The 17,207-nt window shown below is 40.1% G+C and overlaps 1 protein-coding gene across 4 annotated transcripts; it reads right to left on the bottom strand.

Moving 5' to 3' along the window:
- Positions 1 to 4,106: 4,106 nt before the first annotated feature.
- TM2D3 (TM2 domain containing 3) lies at positions 4,107 to 15,594 on the bottom strand. Of its 4 annotated transcripts, none has more exons than XM_021098924.2 (6): positions 15,484 to 15,594; positions 15,031 to 15,123; positions 12,631 to 12,788; positions 7,489 to 7,663; positions 6,319 to 6,394; positions 4,107 to 5,250 (listed from the first exon to the last, which is right to left on the bottom strand). In XM_021098924.2, the coding sequence occupies exons 1-6, from the start codon at positions 15,572 to 15,574 to the stop codon at positions 5,184 to 5,186; spliced, it is 660 nt and encodes a 219-aa protein (XP_020954583.1). In that variant the 5' UTR covers positions 15,575 to 15,594; the 3' UTR covers positions 4,107 to 5,183. The 4 variants fall into 4 exon arrangements, with proteins under 4 accessions (XP_020954583.1, XP_005652534.1, XP_084832938.1 ...); XM_005652477.3 differs by having other exon boundaries at positions 4,107 to 4,425; XM_084976812.1 differs by lacking the exon at positions 15,031 to 15,123.
- Between the last annotated feature and the right edge of the window lie 1,613 nt (positions 15,595 to 17,207).

Raw genomic sequence — 17,207 nt, 5'->3', positions numbered from 1 at the left:
AACTGCAGAGGAAGGAACACTTCCAAACTCATTCTGTGAAGCTAGCATAACTGATACCAAAACCAAAAAAAGGTATCAAAAAAAAGGAAGTCACTAATGAACATAATGCAAAAATTTTCAACAAAATACTACCAAACTCCAACAATGCATTACAAGCATTACAAGGATCATACACAATGATCAAGTGGGATTTATCCCAGGGATACAAGGAATTTTCAATATCTGCAAATCATTCAATATGATATACTACATTAATGAATAGAAGAGTAAAAACCATACCATCATCTCAATAGATGCAGAAAAAACTTCTGATAAAATCAAACATCCATTTATGATTAAAAAGAAAAAAAAAAAAACTCTTCAGAAAGTGGGCATAGAGGGAAACACCTCAACATAATAGGCCATATACGACAAACCCATAGCTAACATACTCAGCAGTGAAAATCTGAAAGCATTTCCTCTAAGATCAGGAACAAGACAAGGATATGCACTCTCATCACTTTCATTCAACACAGTTTTGCAAGTCCTAGCTACAGCAATCAGAGAAGAAAAAGAAATGAAAGGAATCCAAATTAGAAAGGAAGTAAACTGTCACTGTTTGCAGGTGACATGATGGTATGCATAGAAAATTCTAAAGACCCTACCAGAAAACTAATGCTCATCAATGAATTTGATAAGTTTCTGGATACAAATTATAGAGAAATTTGTTGCATCTCTACATGCTAACAACAAAATCACAAAGAGAAATTAAGGAAACAATCTGATTTACCATCACATCAAATACCTAGGAATAAACTGACCTAAGGAGGCAAAAGACCTATACTCCAAAAACTCTAAGACATTAGTGAAAGAAACTGAAGCCAAAACAAATAAATGGAAATAGACTATGTTCTTGAACTGGAAGAATCAATATTGTTAAAGTAACCAAACTACCCAAGGTAAACTACAGATTCAATGTAATCCCATCAAATTATCAAAGTTATTTTCACAGAACTTCGATAATTTTAAAAATTTGTAGGGAAACAAGACAGACCCTGAATAGCCAAAAGAATCTCAAGAAAGAAGAGAGCCGTAGGAATCAGGCTTCCTAACTTCAGGCTATACTGCAAAGCTACAGTCATCAAAACAGTATAGTACTGGCACAAAAACAGACACATAAATCAATGGAACAGGATAGAAATCCCAGAAATAAACTCCCACACCTATGATCAACTAACCTACAACAAAGGAGACAAGAATATACAATGGAAAAAAGTCTCTCTTCAATAAGTGGCGCTGGACAGTTGTATCTAAAAGAATGAATTTAGGAGTGCACATCGTGGCACAGCAGAAACGAATCTGACGAGGAACCATGAGGTTGCAGGTTTGATCTCTGGCCTCGCTCAGTGGGTTAAGGATCCAGTGTTGCCATGAGCTGTGGTGCAGGTTGCAGACGCGGCTTGAATCTGACATTGCTGTGGCTCTGGCATAGGCTGGCGGCTACAGCTCCAATAAGACCCCTAGCCTGGGAACCTCCATATGCTGCGAGGGCAGCCCTAAAAAGACACAAAAATAAAAATTAAAATTAAAAAATTAAAAATAAATAAAAGGATGAATTTAGAACATTCTCTAACACCATATACAAAAATAAACTCAAAACAGAAGTGTAAGACTGGCTAATAGAGTTCCCACTGTGGCGCACTGGGTTAATGACCCTGCTTATCTCTTTGGAGGCACCAGTTCAATCCCTGGCCCAGTGCAGTGGGTTAAGGATCTGGCATTGCTTTAGCTCCAGCTCAGATTTGACCCTGGCCTGGGAATTTCCATATGCCTTGGGTACAGCCGAGAAATGGAAAAAAAAAAAAAAAAAAAAAAAAAAGTAAGACTGGATACTATAAAATTCCTAGAGGAAAACACAGGCAGAATACTCTGACACAAACTGTAGCAATATTTTTTGGATCCATCTCCTAGAGTAATGAAACAAAGGCAAAAATAAATAAATTAACCTAATTAAATTTAAAAGCTTTTGCACAGCAAAGGAAACCATAAATGAAATGAAAAGACCATCCATGGAATGGGAGGAAATATTTGTAAATGATGAGACCAACATATACAAACAGCTTATGGAGTTCAATATCAAAAAAGCAAACAAGTCAAATCCCAAAATAGGCAGAAGAACTAAACAGACATTCCTCCAAAGAAATACAGATGGCCAACAGGCACATGAAAAGATGTTCAACATCCCTAATTATTAGAGAAATGCAAATCAAAACTATAATGAGGTACCACCTCACACTGGTCAAAATGATCACCATCAAAAACTCTACAAATAATGCTGGAGAGAGTGTGGGGGAAGGGAGCCCTCTTACACTACTGGTGGGAATGTAAACTGGTGCAACCACTATGGAAAACAGCACCTTAAAAAACTAAGTATAGAACTACCATATGACCCAGCAAGCCCACTCCTGGGCATATAGCTGGATAAAACCATAATTCAAAAAGATATGTATACCCCAATGTTCACTGCAGAACTATTTCTATATGGCCAAGACATGGAAACAACCTAAATGTCCACTGACAGATGAATGGATTTAAAAACTGTGGTATACACATACACACACACACACACACACTGGCATTACTCAGCCATAAAAAAGGATGAACAAAATAATGTCATTTGCAGCAACATGGATGGAATTAGAGATTATTATACTAAGCAAAATAAGTCAGAAGGACAAAATATATACCACTTATGTGTGGAATCTAAAAAAGTGACACAAATGAACTTACTTACAAAACAGAAATAGACTCATAGACACAGAAAACAAACATGGTTACCAAAGGGGAAAGGGGGTAAGGGGATAAATTGGGAATTTAAAATTAACAGATACACACTCCTGTATATTAAAGAGACAAAACAACAAAGACCTCCTGTATATCACAGGGAACTATATTTAATATTTTTTAATAACCTAAAATGGAAAATAACTTGAAAAAGGATATATATACATACACACATCTAAATCACTTTGCTATACACTTGAAACACTGTAAGTCAACTATTCATCAATTTTAAAAAATTATTTTTAAAAAACCAAGAAAAGGTCTACAACAGATCTTATAAAGACTCAAAAATAGGAGTTCCTATCATGATGCAGTGGAAACAAATCCGACTAGGAACCATGATGTTGTAGGTTCGATCCCTGGCCTCGCTTAGTGGGCTAAGGATCTGGTGTTGCCATGAGCTGTGGTGTAGGTCACAAATTCAGCTCAGATCTGGCATTGCTGTGGCTGTGGTATAGGCCAGCAGCTGTAGCTCTGATTGGACCCCTAGCCTGGGAACCTTCACATGCCATAAGTGTGGCCCTTAAAAAGCAAAAATAAATAAATAAATAAATTTGAAAAATATATATATACATATTTATCACACTAAAATACAATTTTAAACATTTCCACTGTGTGCTAATGAACCAGCCAATTATAAATATACCTGTTACAATGGAGCGATGCCCTGAAAAATAAACATTTTACTTCCTAATAATAAAAGTAGGCCACTTTCAAGCCTTTAGAGATGGACTACAAATGGAATGTATATCTCTCTAAATAAACTTGCTTTCACTTTTAAAAAAATAAATGTTAAGTTGCTATGATTATTCAAGATTATGTTTTAATACAAAAAACATACAGGAAAAGGTCTGCAATATTTTTAAAGTAACTTGTAACTTTATTAATTTTCCAGTACGCTTGCAATCTTTTCTATTACTAACAAAATTCAAATCACAGCAACCAGACACAAAAGTTCTGCAGCTTACATCAAACAGTCATATACAAAGATCAGACTACATAGATATTGTGCTGTAAAACTCAGAGACGACAGAAGTTTCAGTAGATAACTATTTCGTTAAAGAATAAAAATACTTCCTACTTTCTGCAATCATAACTAAAAAGCTTTTCTGGGCAGATTACACTACAAGTGACATAATGTAACATAAACAATATAAAACTCAAGTCTATGAAGTGAAAAGATTTTTAGTCACTGTACAGGTTGTTCTTCTAGTTTAAGTTTGTTTAAATTTTTTCACGGAAAGAAATATTTCAGGAGAATAAAAACAAATTCCAGACAAACATGGTTCAGTGTTTTTTATTTTACCTTCATCAAGGCAGGCAAAGTACAGATGCTGTACATTAAAACATACAAAATACACCACTCAGCACACTGACTACTACAGGTAAGAGGATGTTTTCCAAGCACTGCTCCTCTCTGAAGCACATAATCACAGCTAAATGTACAAAGAGCCATCCGCAGGCCCCACGTAGCCAACCCCAATGAGCAGCACATCGATCAGAGTCCATATTCCCAGGCCCCCGAAGCTGAAGAGCTTGCCAAGGCCTTCTCGCCACTGACCCAGGTAAAAGCGGTCTGCTCCAAACCCACCAAGGGTGATGCTGCAACAGAAAACAGGCTGGAATCCATCACAGTACCCCCATCTACACCAGCTGTGGCTCAATAACTAGGCTAATTCATACTTGTGAAAGGGCCTCAAATCACCAGAACCCTTAATCAGGACACATGACTATTTCACAAATTTACAACACTACACAATCTTGGGCAAGAAGACTGTTTAAATGTCAAATACTTTTTAGCTGTACTGAAATCTAACGCTTCTCTTTTAGAAGAAAATAATCGGGCTTGTTGCTGTTTTAATCTTGAAAATGACGTATTCAAGAGAGCAAAGCAGGAGCCAGTCTAAGAGAAAGTGGAGGGACGAAGAGGCCAGAGGTGGCACTGAGAGGCAGCTAACACCCTCTGGCTGCTCCAGATCAAGTTGTTAACTTTATCAGTCACCCATCTTTAAAACTGTTGTGTTAGGAATAAACAGCTTTTAAGGTGACTTCAAATTATAAGATCTAACAATACGCAGACAACTTTTCATTGTATTTTTTTAAAGTTTTTATTATGAAAAATTCCAAAACATATAAAAGTAAAAAGAGAATAGCACCCATGACCTAGCTCCAATAATTAGCAACATGTGTCCAACCCATCTACATCTTCCCCTCCCCCGTCCTGAGTACTGCAAGGCAAACACTAGACAGTATCACATTCACAGTGAATATTCTGAAAGAAACCATGTTGAGCCCAGAGAAGAAAACTATTCTTACTTTTCAAAAGTCAGCTGTTAAATGTGCCATGGCAATTTAAGATGTTAACAACATGAGGGAAACTGGGTGAGAAGTGTACAGGAACTCTCTGTTTGGAACTTTTCTATAAATCTAAAATCATTCCAAGATAAAAAGTTAATTGAAAAATAGGAAGTCAATAATCATTAGTTTTAATTTGAACCACTGCTGACAAAGACTATGGGTGTCACCAAATCTCATTTTCATTGCATCCAATTTTCTATCTTGGACCTCATCTTTCACTTTCCAGGTGCGCTTTCATGCTAGGCAGGATCCTCCTCTTTCCCCAAGCCCAAATCCAACAAGGAGCAACTTGGCAGTATCAGGAGGCATTTTTGACCATCAAAACTTTCTCAGGGGTAGGCAGGGTTCTTCTAACATCCAGTAACATCCAGTAAATTGAGTCCAGAGATGCTGCTAAACACCCTACTCTGCACAGGATGCCCCAACAACAAAGAATAATTCGGCCCAATGTCACCAATGACAAGGCTGAAGAGTCTTATCTCACTTCAGCCACAGGGTCTCAGGCTCTCACCCCATCCTTCCAACAGATGGCATGACTTCTTCATCGGGGACTCATTTAACCAGCACTCAACCTGCCCTTCCTGCTGGTGGGAAAAACTGGTACAATTTTTTTTTTCAAGCTGTTTAAAAGTTTAACAAGCATAAGCACATTTTTATGTAAAAACTGTAAGTCTATAATTCTGTCTGGATGCTGGATTTATAGGTAACTTCCAATGTTTCCCTTTGTTTTCACTATTGAGCATGTTCTTATTCTTTCTTATAATAAAGAGTTACTGAAAATTAAAAATGTGTATCATAAACCTGCCTGTTTTAAATAAATAGTACATAGCATTTTACTGAGTCACTGCACATTCAGGATGAGAAACACTGGTTCTAAAGACCTATAATAACTACTCAAGTCATCTCTAGAATGTGCAGGCATTTGGGGGAAAAACTGCAACCTGTCATTAAATTCCACGAGGGTACTAGTCAAATCACCTAAGTAACCCCCCACCACACTGTGTCCCTAAGGTCTCACACTCAGGGCAGGGTCGGAGTGAAGGAGGCATTTGGCTGAGCTCAACATCTGGAAGAGTCCAGCAATCCCAACAAAATTCAAATTTCTAGCATCTCCAACTTATAAGAAACAGCACTTACCTCAGAGCCAGAGCAGTAGACCACTTATAACCTCCAGTCCAGTTGCAGTAAAGCATTTTCGGAAAAGTACGGTTACCTTTAAAAAAAGGGAAATCAAGCTACATAGAAACATGGATATAAAAACGCTCTCACATAGAGACTAAGTTGTAACCAACAAAAAGAAGCTATGAAAGACTAAATACCTCAACTGACACAAAATTTAAAATTTTGTTTAAAAGATACCAAAAGAAAGCGGAGGGGAGAAGTAGTTAAAATCTGGGAGAGGATTTTAGGGACACCAAAAGGTTACTATCCAAAACATAAAAGCATTCCTAGAAATGTTTAAGAAAAGAACAAAATTTAGGGATAACAGACACTGGAGAGGATGTGGACCATTGCGAAGTTCTGTACCGCTGGCTGGAGCGTAAACGGATAATCTTCTTGGAAAGTAGCACACACTGGACAGTGTGCCAGACAAACCCGTTCATGTGCGCAACCAAGAGACACAGACAAAAGCTTTAAGAGCAGCACAATTTGCAAGAAAAAACTGTAGATAATACAAATACACTGAAAACTATGACATAGCCTTACAACAATTATTACACAGAAGTAAAAAGATAGTTACAATGAGAAAAGATAAATGGAAGACTCTCACAGCCATAGCGTTGAAAAGAGAAGGTCCCAGGAGAACATACAAAGCATGCTATTTTGCACAATTCTAAAACACGCACTACAGAATAATATACCATACTACATTTCATCATACATGATAGAACTATAAAAAAATTAAAGAAAAGGAAGTGGAATAATAAGAACATTTCAAAAGGGTAGTCATGTCTGAAGAGGAAGCAGGGCAATTGGGGGCAAGAAAAACTGGTCATTTCAATGGCATCAGACTGCTTTCGTTGTTAATTTGGCTGAAGCTCAATTATTATAATATTATATTGTTATGCTTTACACCTTATACTTTTTTCTTGTTTTTTCAAACTGCATTTAAAAGATTAACAGAATCGCAAACATTCTAGATTTTAAGTTCACTGATTTATTAATGAGGCTCTGTATACCTAAAAAGTGCTGACTTATGTTTCTGATTAAACAATTAAAATTTAATTCTCAAATCTCTGGTTACAGCTCCATAAGTAAGCTTAGACAAAAATACTCTGCTCACAAACTTCCTTCACGCCTACTCACCCAAGCAGTGGATGTGGTCCCGCACAGTGCAGTTGGCAATGTAGCGCTGCCTCGGGCAGGACACCGTCATGCAGCTGGTGGAATTGGAACACTCGTAGTCTGTTTCCGGAAGCTGCCAGCAGAATCTGCAAGTCATGTTGATGATGAAGTTCTTTTGGGATTTGAAGTCTTGATCCTATGTACCCGAGGACACAAAACTATTCAATCATAATATAGTAATTTGCTAATATGTCAATAAAACCATAGTCATACGGCACAAAGTGTCTAAAATACTTATATTTATGACTGAGGAGGAAGCACCAGAAAAACAGGTACTAAACCAGTAAGTATGCAAAACAAATGTACATGGTCTGATCCCATGATCATGAGTATGCACCCAAAAACATTAACCTAAGGAAAAATAGCTAAGATAAATCCACCTCAAAACAACAAAGGTCATTTCAGGATGATAAGAGTATTTCATCACTGTCACTGCGGCAAATTTTTAACGATGCATGTGTATTTTTATAACAGAAAAAAAGCAAAGTGTACTTTATAAAACCAGAGTCAGCTGTAAGGGCAGATGAGTCCCTCAGTTCAAGGTCACTGAGCTACAAGTCCTGTGCAGAACGCAGGTTCCCCAGCCCAGCCTGAGGTTCCTGCAGGTACAACACCTGGCCTGGCTACTGAGTCTCAACTCTTCTTGAAGAGTGCCACTGCAGTCCACAGCCCCAGGCTGTCACTGCTGTCACACCCCAAAAGCACCTGGCAATCACAGAAAACTACTCCCAACTTAGAAAGAACCACATGAAGAGGCTCAGCAAGTGTTCATTGTGAGCCTAAAGCTTTTGGGACCAGGGATTTTTTCATTTCAATTTTAAAAGTCATTATTCTGTTTTCTGCTTATAAGAATAGCACATGTTCTTATATGTTGCACATTTGGAAATTACAGGAAAAAACTGTAACCTCTCCAGAGAGAACCACTTATAAACTTCTTTCACTTTGCCTTCCTGTAGTACAGATTTACATGTGGAATTATACTAAAAACATTTTGTATCCTTTTATACCCATTTGATGTTATAACACATACTTTTAAAAATCACATTTAAATGGTAACACGATAACCTCTGGAAGTATATTTATTAATTTTTTTAATAAATGCAAATCTACTTTTGTGTATAGTATTTAAAACTGGGTAATGTACCACCACTTGATTTAGATATTACTGTTTTTTCATTTTTATTCTTATTTGCCATGCCCACAGCATGCAGAAGTTCCTGAGCCAGGAATCAAACTCTCACACAGCAGTGACCCAAGACACTGTAGTGACAATGCCAGATACTTAACCACTGGGCTACCAGGGCACTCCTAGGCAATACTGTTTTAATGTCTGTGTATTTTCAGTGATGCATTCATAACACACATTTATCAACTGTCTGCTAAAACTAGGTAGGAAGTGTATGTGATACAAACTCCCAGAGACAACGGGAGAGTGAGGAAGAAGCTGGCCAGCCCAGCCTTACACCGCCCTCCTAGCAACATGCTCGGCTTACCCACTCCAGACTTCCAGGGAGTCCATTGTATGCATCAGCATGGCTATGTCAGATATAGTTCCTTTTTAAAAAAAAAAAATTTGATGTTCCCACTGATAATTACTTCTCACTTAATTCTGCAGGTATGAGTAAATATCTCTAGAACAGTCTAGTTCTTTTCAGTATCTGCAATGTATTTATTCCATGACACAGTGAACCATAAATTAAACTGTTCTCTCTTGGATCTTTAGCCTATTTCCAACCCTGCTGGATGAATAATGCAGCTAAGAATATTCTTGGGCAGGAGTTCCCTTGTGGCTCAGAAGGTTAAGGATTTGACATTGTCACTGCTGTGGCATGGTTTCAATCCCTGGCCCAGGAACTTCCACATGCCATGAGCACAGCCCTAAGTAAATAAATAGATAGATAAATATCTCTGATTTTTTTTAAAAATTAAAAATTTTAAAAGAAGAGTTCCCATTGAGGCTCAGAGGTAACAAACCCGACTGGTATCCATGAGGATGTGGGTTAAATCCCTGGCCTTTCTCGGGGTTAAGGATCCAGCGCTGCTGTGAGCTGTGATATAGATCACAGACACGGCTTGGATCCTGCATTGCTGTGGCTGTGGTGTAGGCCAGCAGCTGAAGCTGCGATTTGATCCCTAGCCTAAGAACTTCTATATGCCACAGGTGTGGCCCTAAAAAAAAAATACATAAAAAATAAATAAATAAAAGAGGAGTTCTTGTTGTGACTCAGTGGTTAGCAAGCTAGCGAACCGGACTAGCATCTGTGAAGGCTCGGGTTCGCTCCGTGGCCTCACTCAGTGGGTTAAGGATCCAGCGTTGAGGTGAGCTATGGTGTAGACAGCAGACGCAGCTTGGATCCCATGTTGCTATGGCTCTGGGGTAGGCCAGTGGCTACAGTTCCCATTGGACCCCTAGCCTGGGAACCTCCATATGCCGTAGGTGCAGCCCTAAAAGACAAAAAAGAACCCCCCCAAAAAAAAATTAGTAAAAAGAAAGAATATCCTTATGCATGCTTATTTGCATCCACATGCAATATGAAGTATCTGTAAGATAAATTCTTAGATATAGAATTGCTGGGCAAAAGGTTATGTGCATTTCTAAGTTTCACAGATGAGAAAACTGCCTACAAAGGGTAACTAACAACCCATCCACTAACAAGGTACAAGAGTGTCTCTCCCTTATACCTTCAAGAGCTTTAAGTGTTATCAAACCTTTTCTTTTGCCAATCTGATAGGTTAAAAAACGCATTAACTTGTACTTAATTGCAAGAAAAATTAAATACTTTTTTCGCATATTGAGATTCCACTTGTATATCCTTTCCTATGAAGTATTTGCTCATGTCCTAACACCATTTTTCTATAGAACTGTGATCTTTTTCTCACTGGTTTTTTTGGAAATTAGTGCACCATTTATCACATGTGTTAGAAACACTTTTTCCTAGTTTGTCATTTATCTTTTGCCTTTAAAAAGCATAAGCTTTTTTAGATTATTCAGAAATCTCTAATTCTTAGTAGACAAATGTATCAATTCTTTCATGGTTTCTAAATTTTATTTCATACTTAGAAAAATATCTCTATTTTAAGATTATAATAAAACTATCTCATGTTTTCTCTGATACTTCATGGTTTCATTTTTTCACATTAAACCTTTGATCTATCTGGAATTTATTTTGGATGTTCCACTTTTTTCCATATAGCTACCCAGGCACTCCAGCATTTACTGAATCCATTTCACACCACAAAAAACTACAGACCCCATCAAAAGCTCATCTGTAGTAAAAAGATTTTTTACCTTTCCCTTCGTGAAAGAGCTGTCATTATTAAGAACACAGAACATCTGAAGGAATTAAACTCAGCTCAAATACACAGCAGACTAAGCTCTTGAGGCAGACCTCAAATGCCACACCTGAGGACAAACACCTGCTATTTTATAGGATTTGCTATCACTGGCTAGTTAAGAAGTAGGTGAGATGAAACCACCTGGGGTAGGAGGACAGCAAGAACCCATCCAGGGCACATCTCAGTCATGAGGACAGACCAGGGACCAAGGAGTTTGGAAACTTTCCTAAGTTTTGTAATTTTTCTATCTTTGTAATTTTTCTCATCTTCTGCTACTTTCCACTAAATGAAACTACTTGTGGTTTTTTGTTTGTTTTGGTTCTGGCCATGACCACAGCAAGTGGAAGTTCCCAGACCAGGGACTGAACCTGTGCCACAGAAGCAATCTGAGCCTCTGCAGTGAAAATGCCAGATCCTTAATCTGCTATACCACAAGAGAACTCCTGAAACCACTTGTTTTTGGAAGATTTAAATAAGGAAGAAATTGAGAACTATGTTTCACTAAGGAACAAGTTTTGGGAGATGAATGTCAAAGAAACTGAGGCAAACAACAAAGGAGGCTGTTTCTGGAAAAGCTCCTGTAGTTAGTCACTGAAGTTTTCTCATTTTTCACAAGTTACCTACTGTGTGTCAGATCCATGAGGTATGTAACTTCAAAAGCTTTCAAACAGGTTTAGACATTAGGTAAATGGGGAGAAAAAATTCTATTCAAGATAGAGTAACAAAGACTAACTGATAATCCAAGGGCAGTCATGACGACTGCTGGCAATTAGCTCCATTTTCCAGTGTGCTTTAAAGGGTAACTTAAGTTTACAAAAACTACATTCAGACACTGAGACCACATAAAATCTCATTTCCCCTTTGGAGTGAAGCCACCTCTCCTGATGTAGACTTCAAGAGAAGTACAGAAAGAGCCTGGGGTGGGAGGAACTTTCCAAACTAGCCCTTTGCAGACCAAGTTCCAAAGAATAGACAGGGAAAGATACCTTATTCAAATAAATGAAGGAAATGCTAGAATCACTGGGTCAAAGGAAATCTGCAAAAGAGGATATGGTATAGAATCTGTGTTTGACCAACTCCCAGAATGAGGGCACCAGGAAAACACTTTAGGAAAAGCTGTTCTGAGCCCATCTCCTGATTTAACAAAAGACAGATTAATAAATCACAGAGCTAGTCATGGCAGGGCCAAGAGTAAAAACACTGCTTCATTATTCATTTCTACTCTTTATCTCATCCAGATGCTCATACAGCAGTCCCAAACAGGAACTTTGGTCCAACTGTTCATAAATGCAGATACACAAATCTCCCTGACCTGGCCACATCTGGCAGGTGTGGGATGCCTTCAGGAGTCTGAGCTCTGAAGCAGGTATTCCCAGAGCGCTCTATGGACACCACCTGCGAAAAACCTTTCTAGGCCCCTTCCTGTCTGTCAACATATCAGAGGTGGGCTGCAGGAGTGATGATTACAACAGGCCCCATTTCAAATGGGCAACCTGGTGTGCTTGAGCCTTTTCTATTTTTGCCTTTTTCCAAGAAGTCTGATAATTGCTTCAATTTATCCTTACGTCAAAAAATTGCTATCTGAACCCCTGAAACCAAACCTTACTTAGAAATGGAAGTTTCAAGCCTTCTGATAAAGTTGACTTTACTCCTAAAATCTTATAAAATGCAGGGCACTTTCAGAATTCCTCCCATAGTCAAGTCTAAACTCTACTTGAAACTTGAGGTTTACAATGAGTGTTAGAATAAGTAACTTGCAGTACTTACAACACAGGTAACAGAAGGTTTGACTGTGCAGTCAAAAGTGACAGGCTTCCCATAGACACAGGAGAAATTGGTCTTGCACTCTATACAGTCTGCGGGAAGTCTGCTACACAAACCATTGCTTGGACACTTCGTCACATAAGGTGGGATATCGGTACTTTCTGTGAGAGGGAGAGAGAAGCTTATTCTCATAATGCTGATTAGAATAACAGAGAAAACAATTTTCTAAGGTTAAGGGACATGATCATGAGCAATAAGATAATGTGTAGAATGGAAAAGGCAGAGCTGGAGTCAGGCACATGGGCAATGAAAGCAGGGCTCTGCCACCAACCAGCTGTGCTACCTGGTGCAATGGCTCAAGAGCTCAGTAAAAAGCATTTAATGACTGTCTATAAAATGACCAAGAAAGTCAAATGACTACAATATACAGCATATACACATAACATATATATGGTGCTAGGCATAAATTAGGACCTTCAAAAATCTAACAACTAATGAAAAAACTAAGGCTTACAGATGGTAAAAGTTTGTTCGATATCACAGAGGGAGGGCAAAAATGGAAGCAGAACTCAAATCTGCCAGTTTCGTCCAATGCTATTTTCACTTGAATTCACCAATCTGTAAGTGACTCCACGCTCTAACTGAATTAGTCAGTACACCAAAGTACCAATGCTAGAAAACGTCCTCAATCATTACTCCACATCACTACCTCAACAAACCACAATCTGCGAATAACCTTTACAGTTTTACACTACCAAAGTTCAAAACAGTTTTCTATATTAGTAAGTTACTCAGTGGATTGCAGTTCTTTTTGCCAGCCAACCTAGCCTGGAGTACAATATATCTCCATCAGTTAAGAGAGGATCAAAATTGCCAACAGTATTCTCAGGGAGGAAGAGAAGCTTTCAAAAATATCCAAAAGATTCAAAAATTCTTATGCTTTCTCTATAAAATAATCTTTTTATTTATTTATTTATTATTTTTTTAAATGGGAGTTCCCGTTGTAGTGCAGCAGAAATGAATTCAATTAGTATCCATGAGGAATCAGGTTTGATCCCTGGCCTCGCTCAGTGGGTCAAGGATCCAGCACTGTTATGAGCTGTGGTGTAGATTGCAGAGGCAGCTCAGATTCCACATTGCTTTGGCTGTGGCGTAGGCTGGCAGGTGTAGCTCCAATTCAACCCCTAGCCTGCGAATTTCCAGGTACCGAGGGTGCAGCTGCTATCTTCTAGTGGTCTTTTATAGAATCTGCCGGCTTCAATTCAAATAATGGAACTGTAATCCTGCTGTACAGCACTGGGAACTATATTTAGTCACTTGTGATGGAGCATGGTGGAAGAGAAGGTCCTGAGAAAAAGAATGTATGTATATATATGTATGTGTGACTGGGTCACTTTGCTGTCCAGCAGAAAATTGACAGAACACTGTAAACCAACTATAATGGAAAAAATAAAAATCATTAAAAGGAAAAAAAATAATGGAATTCTAAAGTGAAGAAACTAGAGAAACTGAGGTTCCATTTAGCAAAACACAATAAATACTCATTTAAAACTAGTTCCACCTAAAGTCACCACTAAGTAGGCAATTCTATCTACCATAGCTTGTGGGAAACTAGAGAAACTGAGGTTCCATTTAGCAAAACACAATAAATACTCATTTAAAACTAGTTCTACCTAAAGTCACCACTAAGTAGGCAATTCTATCTACCAAAGCTCGTGGGAAACTAGAGAAACTGAGGTTCCATTTAGCAAAACACAATAAATACTCATTTAAAACTAGTTCTACCTAAAGTCACCACTAAGTAGGCAATTCTATCTATTATAGCTTTTCTTTTGTTCCTATTACTATTATGGTTGGAGGATGTACACTTAGAATCACGAAGCAAAATGACTTCAGAGGGTTAACCCTACTAAATTAAAGATGAGAAAATAAGCCCTAAAAAGTGGATAATTTGTTCCGGCTCCCAGCAGCACCACCAGACTTAGAGGCCAAGTCTCTGACCCTCTCCCATCCCTTCATTTTATACAGCTGTGGGGGAGCCTTTAATATTCGATGTCAGGAACAGGGTTTGAGAAGCACAAGAAATTTTCTGAGGCGAAAGAGGCAATGGTCGAAGGTTATCTTGATGGATGAAGTGAAAAAAACAAAACAAAACAAAAAAAACCTTGAAATTTAGGAAAAGAGATGAGGCAGGAATATCAAAAGGTACTCTTCAGAAACACCAAGACTGTCTACAGAAAATTACGGTATTTGCCCTTGGTTCACGCAATCTAAAATGCAATGTATGAAATGTTAAAAGAATGGGACGTGATTTCATATTCTAAAAGAAACTACCCAAAAAAGAAAGGGAGGAACCGCTAGATACAAATATACACATTTACTAGAACGTAAAATGTCTAGTACCTGCTGCCCTGGGAACTACTGTGAAAGTACGTGTCGGGCCCGGATCCTTGACTGATTGAGCCAGCGGCTGCGAAGGCTCTACATTTAAGGACCCTACAATTAGAGAAACGTGTTATCCTGGGACCGTAAACCACCAGGCCAATAACTGCTTGCAACCTCTTGGCCTGACAGCCCGAAAGCTGAAGGATGAAACCCAACGGGATAAACACCAATTTAGGTCTGCGGGCAACTGGAGACGAAGCGTGACGCCGGGACTCAGCTCTGCGTCCCTGGCCGAGCCCTCGGCCCCGGCTCCAGGTTCAAGGCTCGAGGCTGCGGGTTCCTGGCCAAGGGGCGGGCTGGCGTCCAGAAACATACTGACTCGCCCGTTGACGACCCTCTGCCCACACCCCAGCCTTCGCCCACGGGCCCAACCCGACGCCCCCCACTCCAGGGTCCCGGCCCCTCACTCACCGCCGCCCGACAGGATGTAGAACTGCGAGAGGAACAGCAGCACGCGACACAAGCGGCGCAAGCCCTGCAGCGGCACAGCCACAGCCGCCATCTTTTCGGCTCGCGAACTTCCGGAATTGGGATGGGGGTGGGGATTGCCGGGCCGAGGGGCGTGGTCCCGGCGCGCCGAAGGGGCGGGGCCTGGGCGCAGGCGCGGCCGCCCAGCCGAAAACTCTGGCCCCGACCGGAAGCTCCCTGGTGCAGAACTGTAGGCAGCGCTTGGCACTAGGCCAGGTCTCCTGGGACCCAGAGCCACACCTGAGGAACTGGAAGCAGAGGCGGGCAAATTGGAAATTTGGCCGCTATTTACACGTGACCAGATATGTATGTTTAGAGACAAAAACTGCTGCTGTGCACTCGGTACTGTGCGAAGGTTCAATGACAGACGGAAAAGGTGCTTTTTATAGATGAGGAAAATGGCCCGAACTGTTTGGGAAGGAACTCAGGCATGCCAGGTGGCCCCTGAGACCCCACTCCCCGCGACCCCAGGACTGGCCCAGCCAGCGTGTAGCTAGCACCTTCTCCACGGGCCGCCATGCTCCCAGGCTAGCTCCTTAGAGACGTGTAGCACTTCCAGAAAGTTCCTGAAAGACAGGGAGAAGCCGAACAGGAAGTGTAGCCGCTGGTCTCAGGCCCCAAACTCTCCTGAAGGAGGCCCGTCCTGGGGCAGGAGCTGCTCCCTAGGTCCCTGGCTCCTGAGGCTCGCGGGCACCTGTTCCCACTGCAGCATCTTTGATCAAGGGCTGCAAATAGGCTTCCCTCTTCCCGCCCACCTAGCAGTCTTCTGACACCCTCCCTCACTAGTATGATTGGTGAATGAAAGAAATACATTGAGTAGTGCTTGACCTCAGTAGTGCTTGACCTCAGTAAATGTTAGCCTAAAAAGTTCTGTCTCACAATCTAGCATCACACAGGTCTGTTAGATAATACACTTGACACTGGAAGGACTTGAGGGAAAGGGGTGTGTGTGTGTGGTGGAAAACCAACACATAACTGAGGATGGGCTCTCCTTAACCAGTTCCTCTCCACTGGTGGTTCTACCTCCTTAGATTGAACCACCTGGGGTAGGGTCATGTCATACACTAGTATTTACTACTGAAAACAATCCAGAGATAAGTAGACCCCTGTTGTTCACAGTCAGCTGTACCGTTTTGTTTACCAACTCTTCAGGAAGCTAACTAAATGATGTGTGTAGAAAAGAGAGCGCATGTCTTTGTTTTGAATTCTACATCATATAGCCAAATAAACACTCAAAAAAAACCCTGCTTGATTGGCAGCTAAATTCACTACTGGCATAAAGACATTTTAATTCTGTCTGAGCAGTAAGGTGATCCTCTCAGTTAAAATCAGAACCCTAACCCTAACCCTAATCCAAGAGTTCCTGTTGTGGCTCAGCGGGTTAAGAACCTAACTAGTATCTGTGAGGATGTGGGTTCAGTCCCTGCCCTCCCTCAGTAGGTAAAGGATCTGGCATTGCCCCAAGCTGTGGTGTAGGTCACAGATGCAGCTTGGATCTGGTGTTGCTGTGGATGTGGCACAGGCTGGCAGCTGAAACTCTGATTTGGCCCTTAGCCTAGGAACTTACATATGTGCAGATGTGGCCCTAAAAGGGGAAAAAAAAAAAAAGAAGATCAGAAATCCATTCGCAGCTATAAATCAGTGGAATGTCATCCTATCAAAAAAGT

The sequence above is a fragment of the Sus scrofa genome, chromosome 1 (assembly GCF_054392235.1).
Source record: "Sus scrofa isolate SSC_HxYL_T2T_F1_AM1 chromosome 1, Sscrofa_HxYL_maternal_Yorkshire_Landrace_v2.0, whole genome shotgun sequence".
Taxonomy (NCBI): domain Eukaryota; kingdom Metazoa; phylum Chordata; class Mammalia; order Artiodactyla; family Suidae; genus Sus; species Sus scrofa.
The sequence above is the reverse complement of the archived record's forward strand: the minus strand, read 5'-3'. Positions and strand labels throughout refer to the sequence as shown.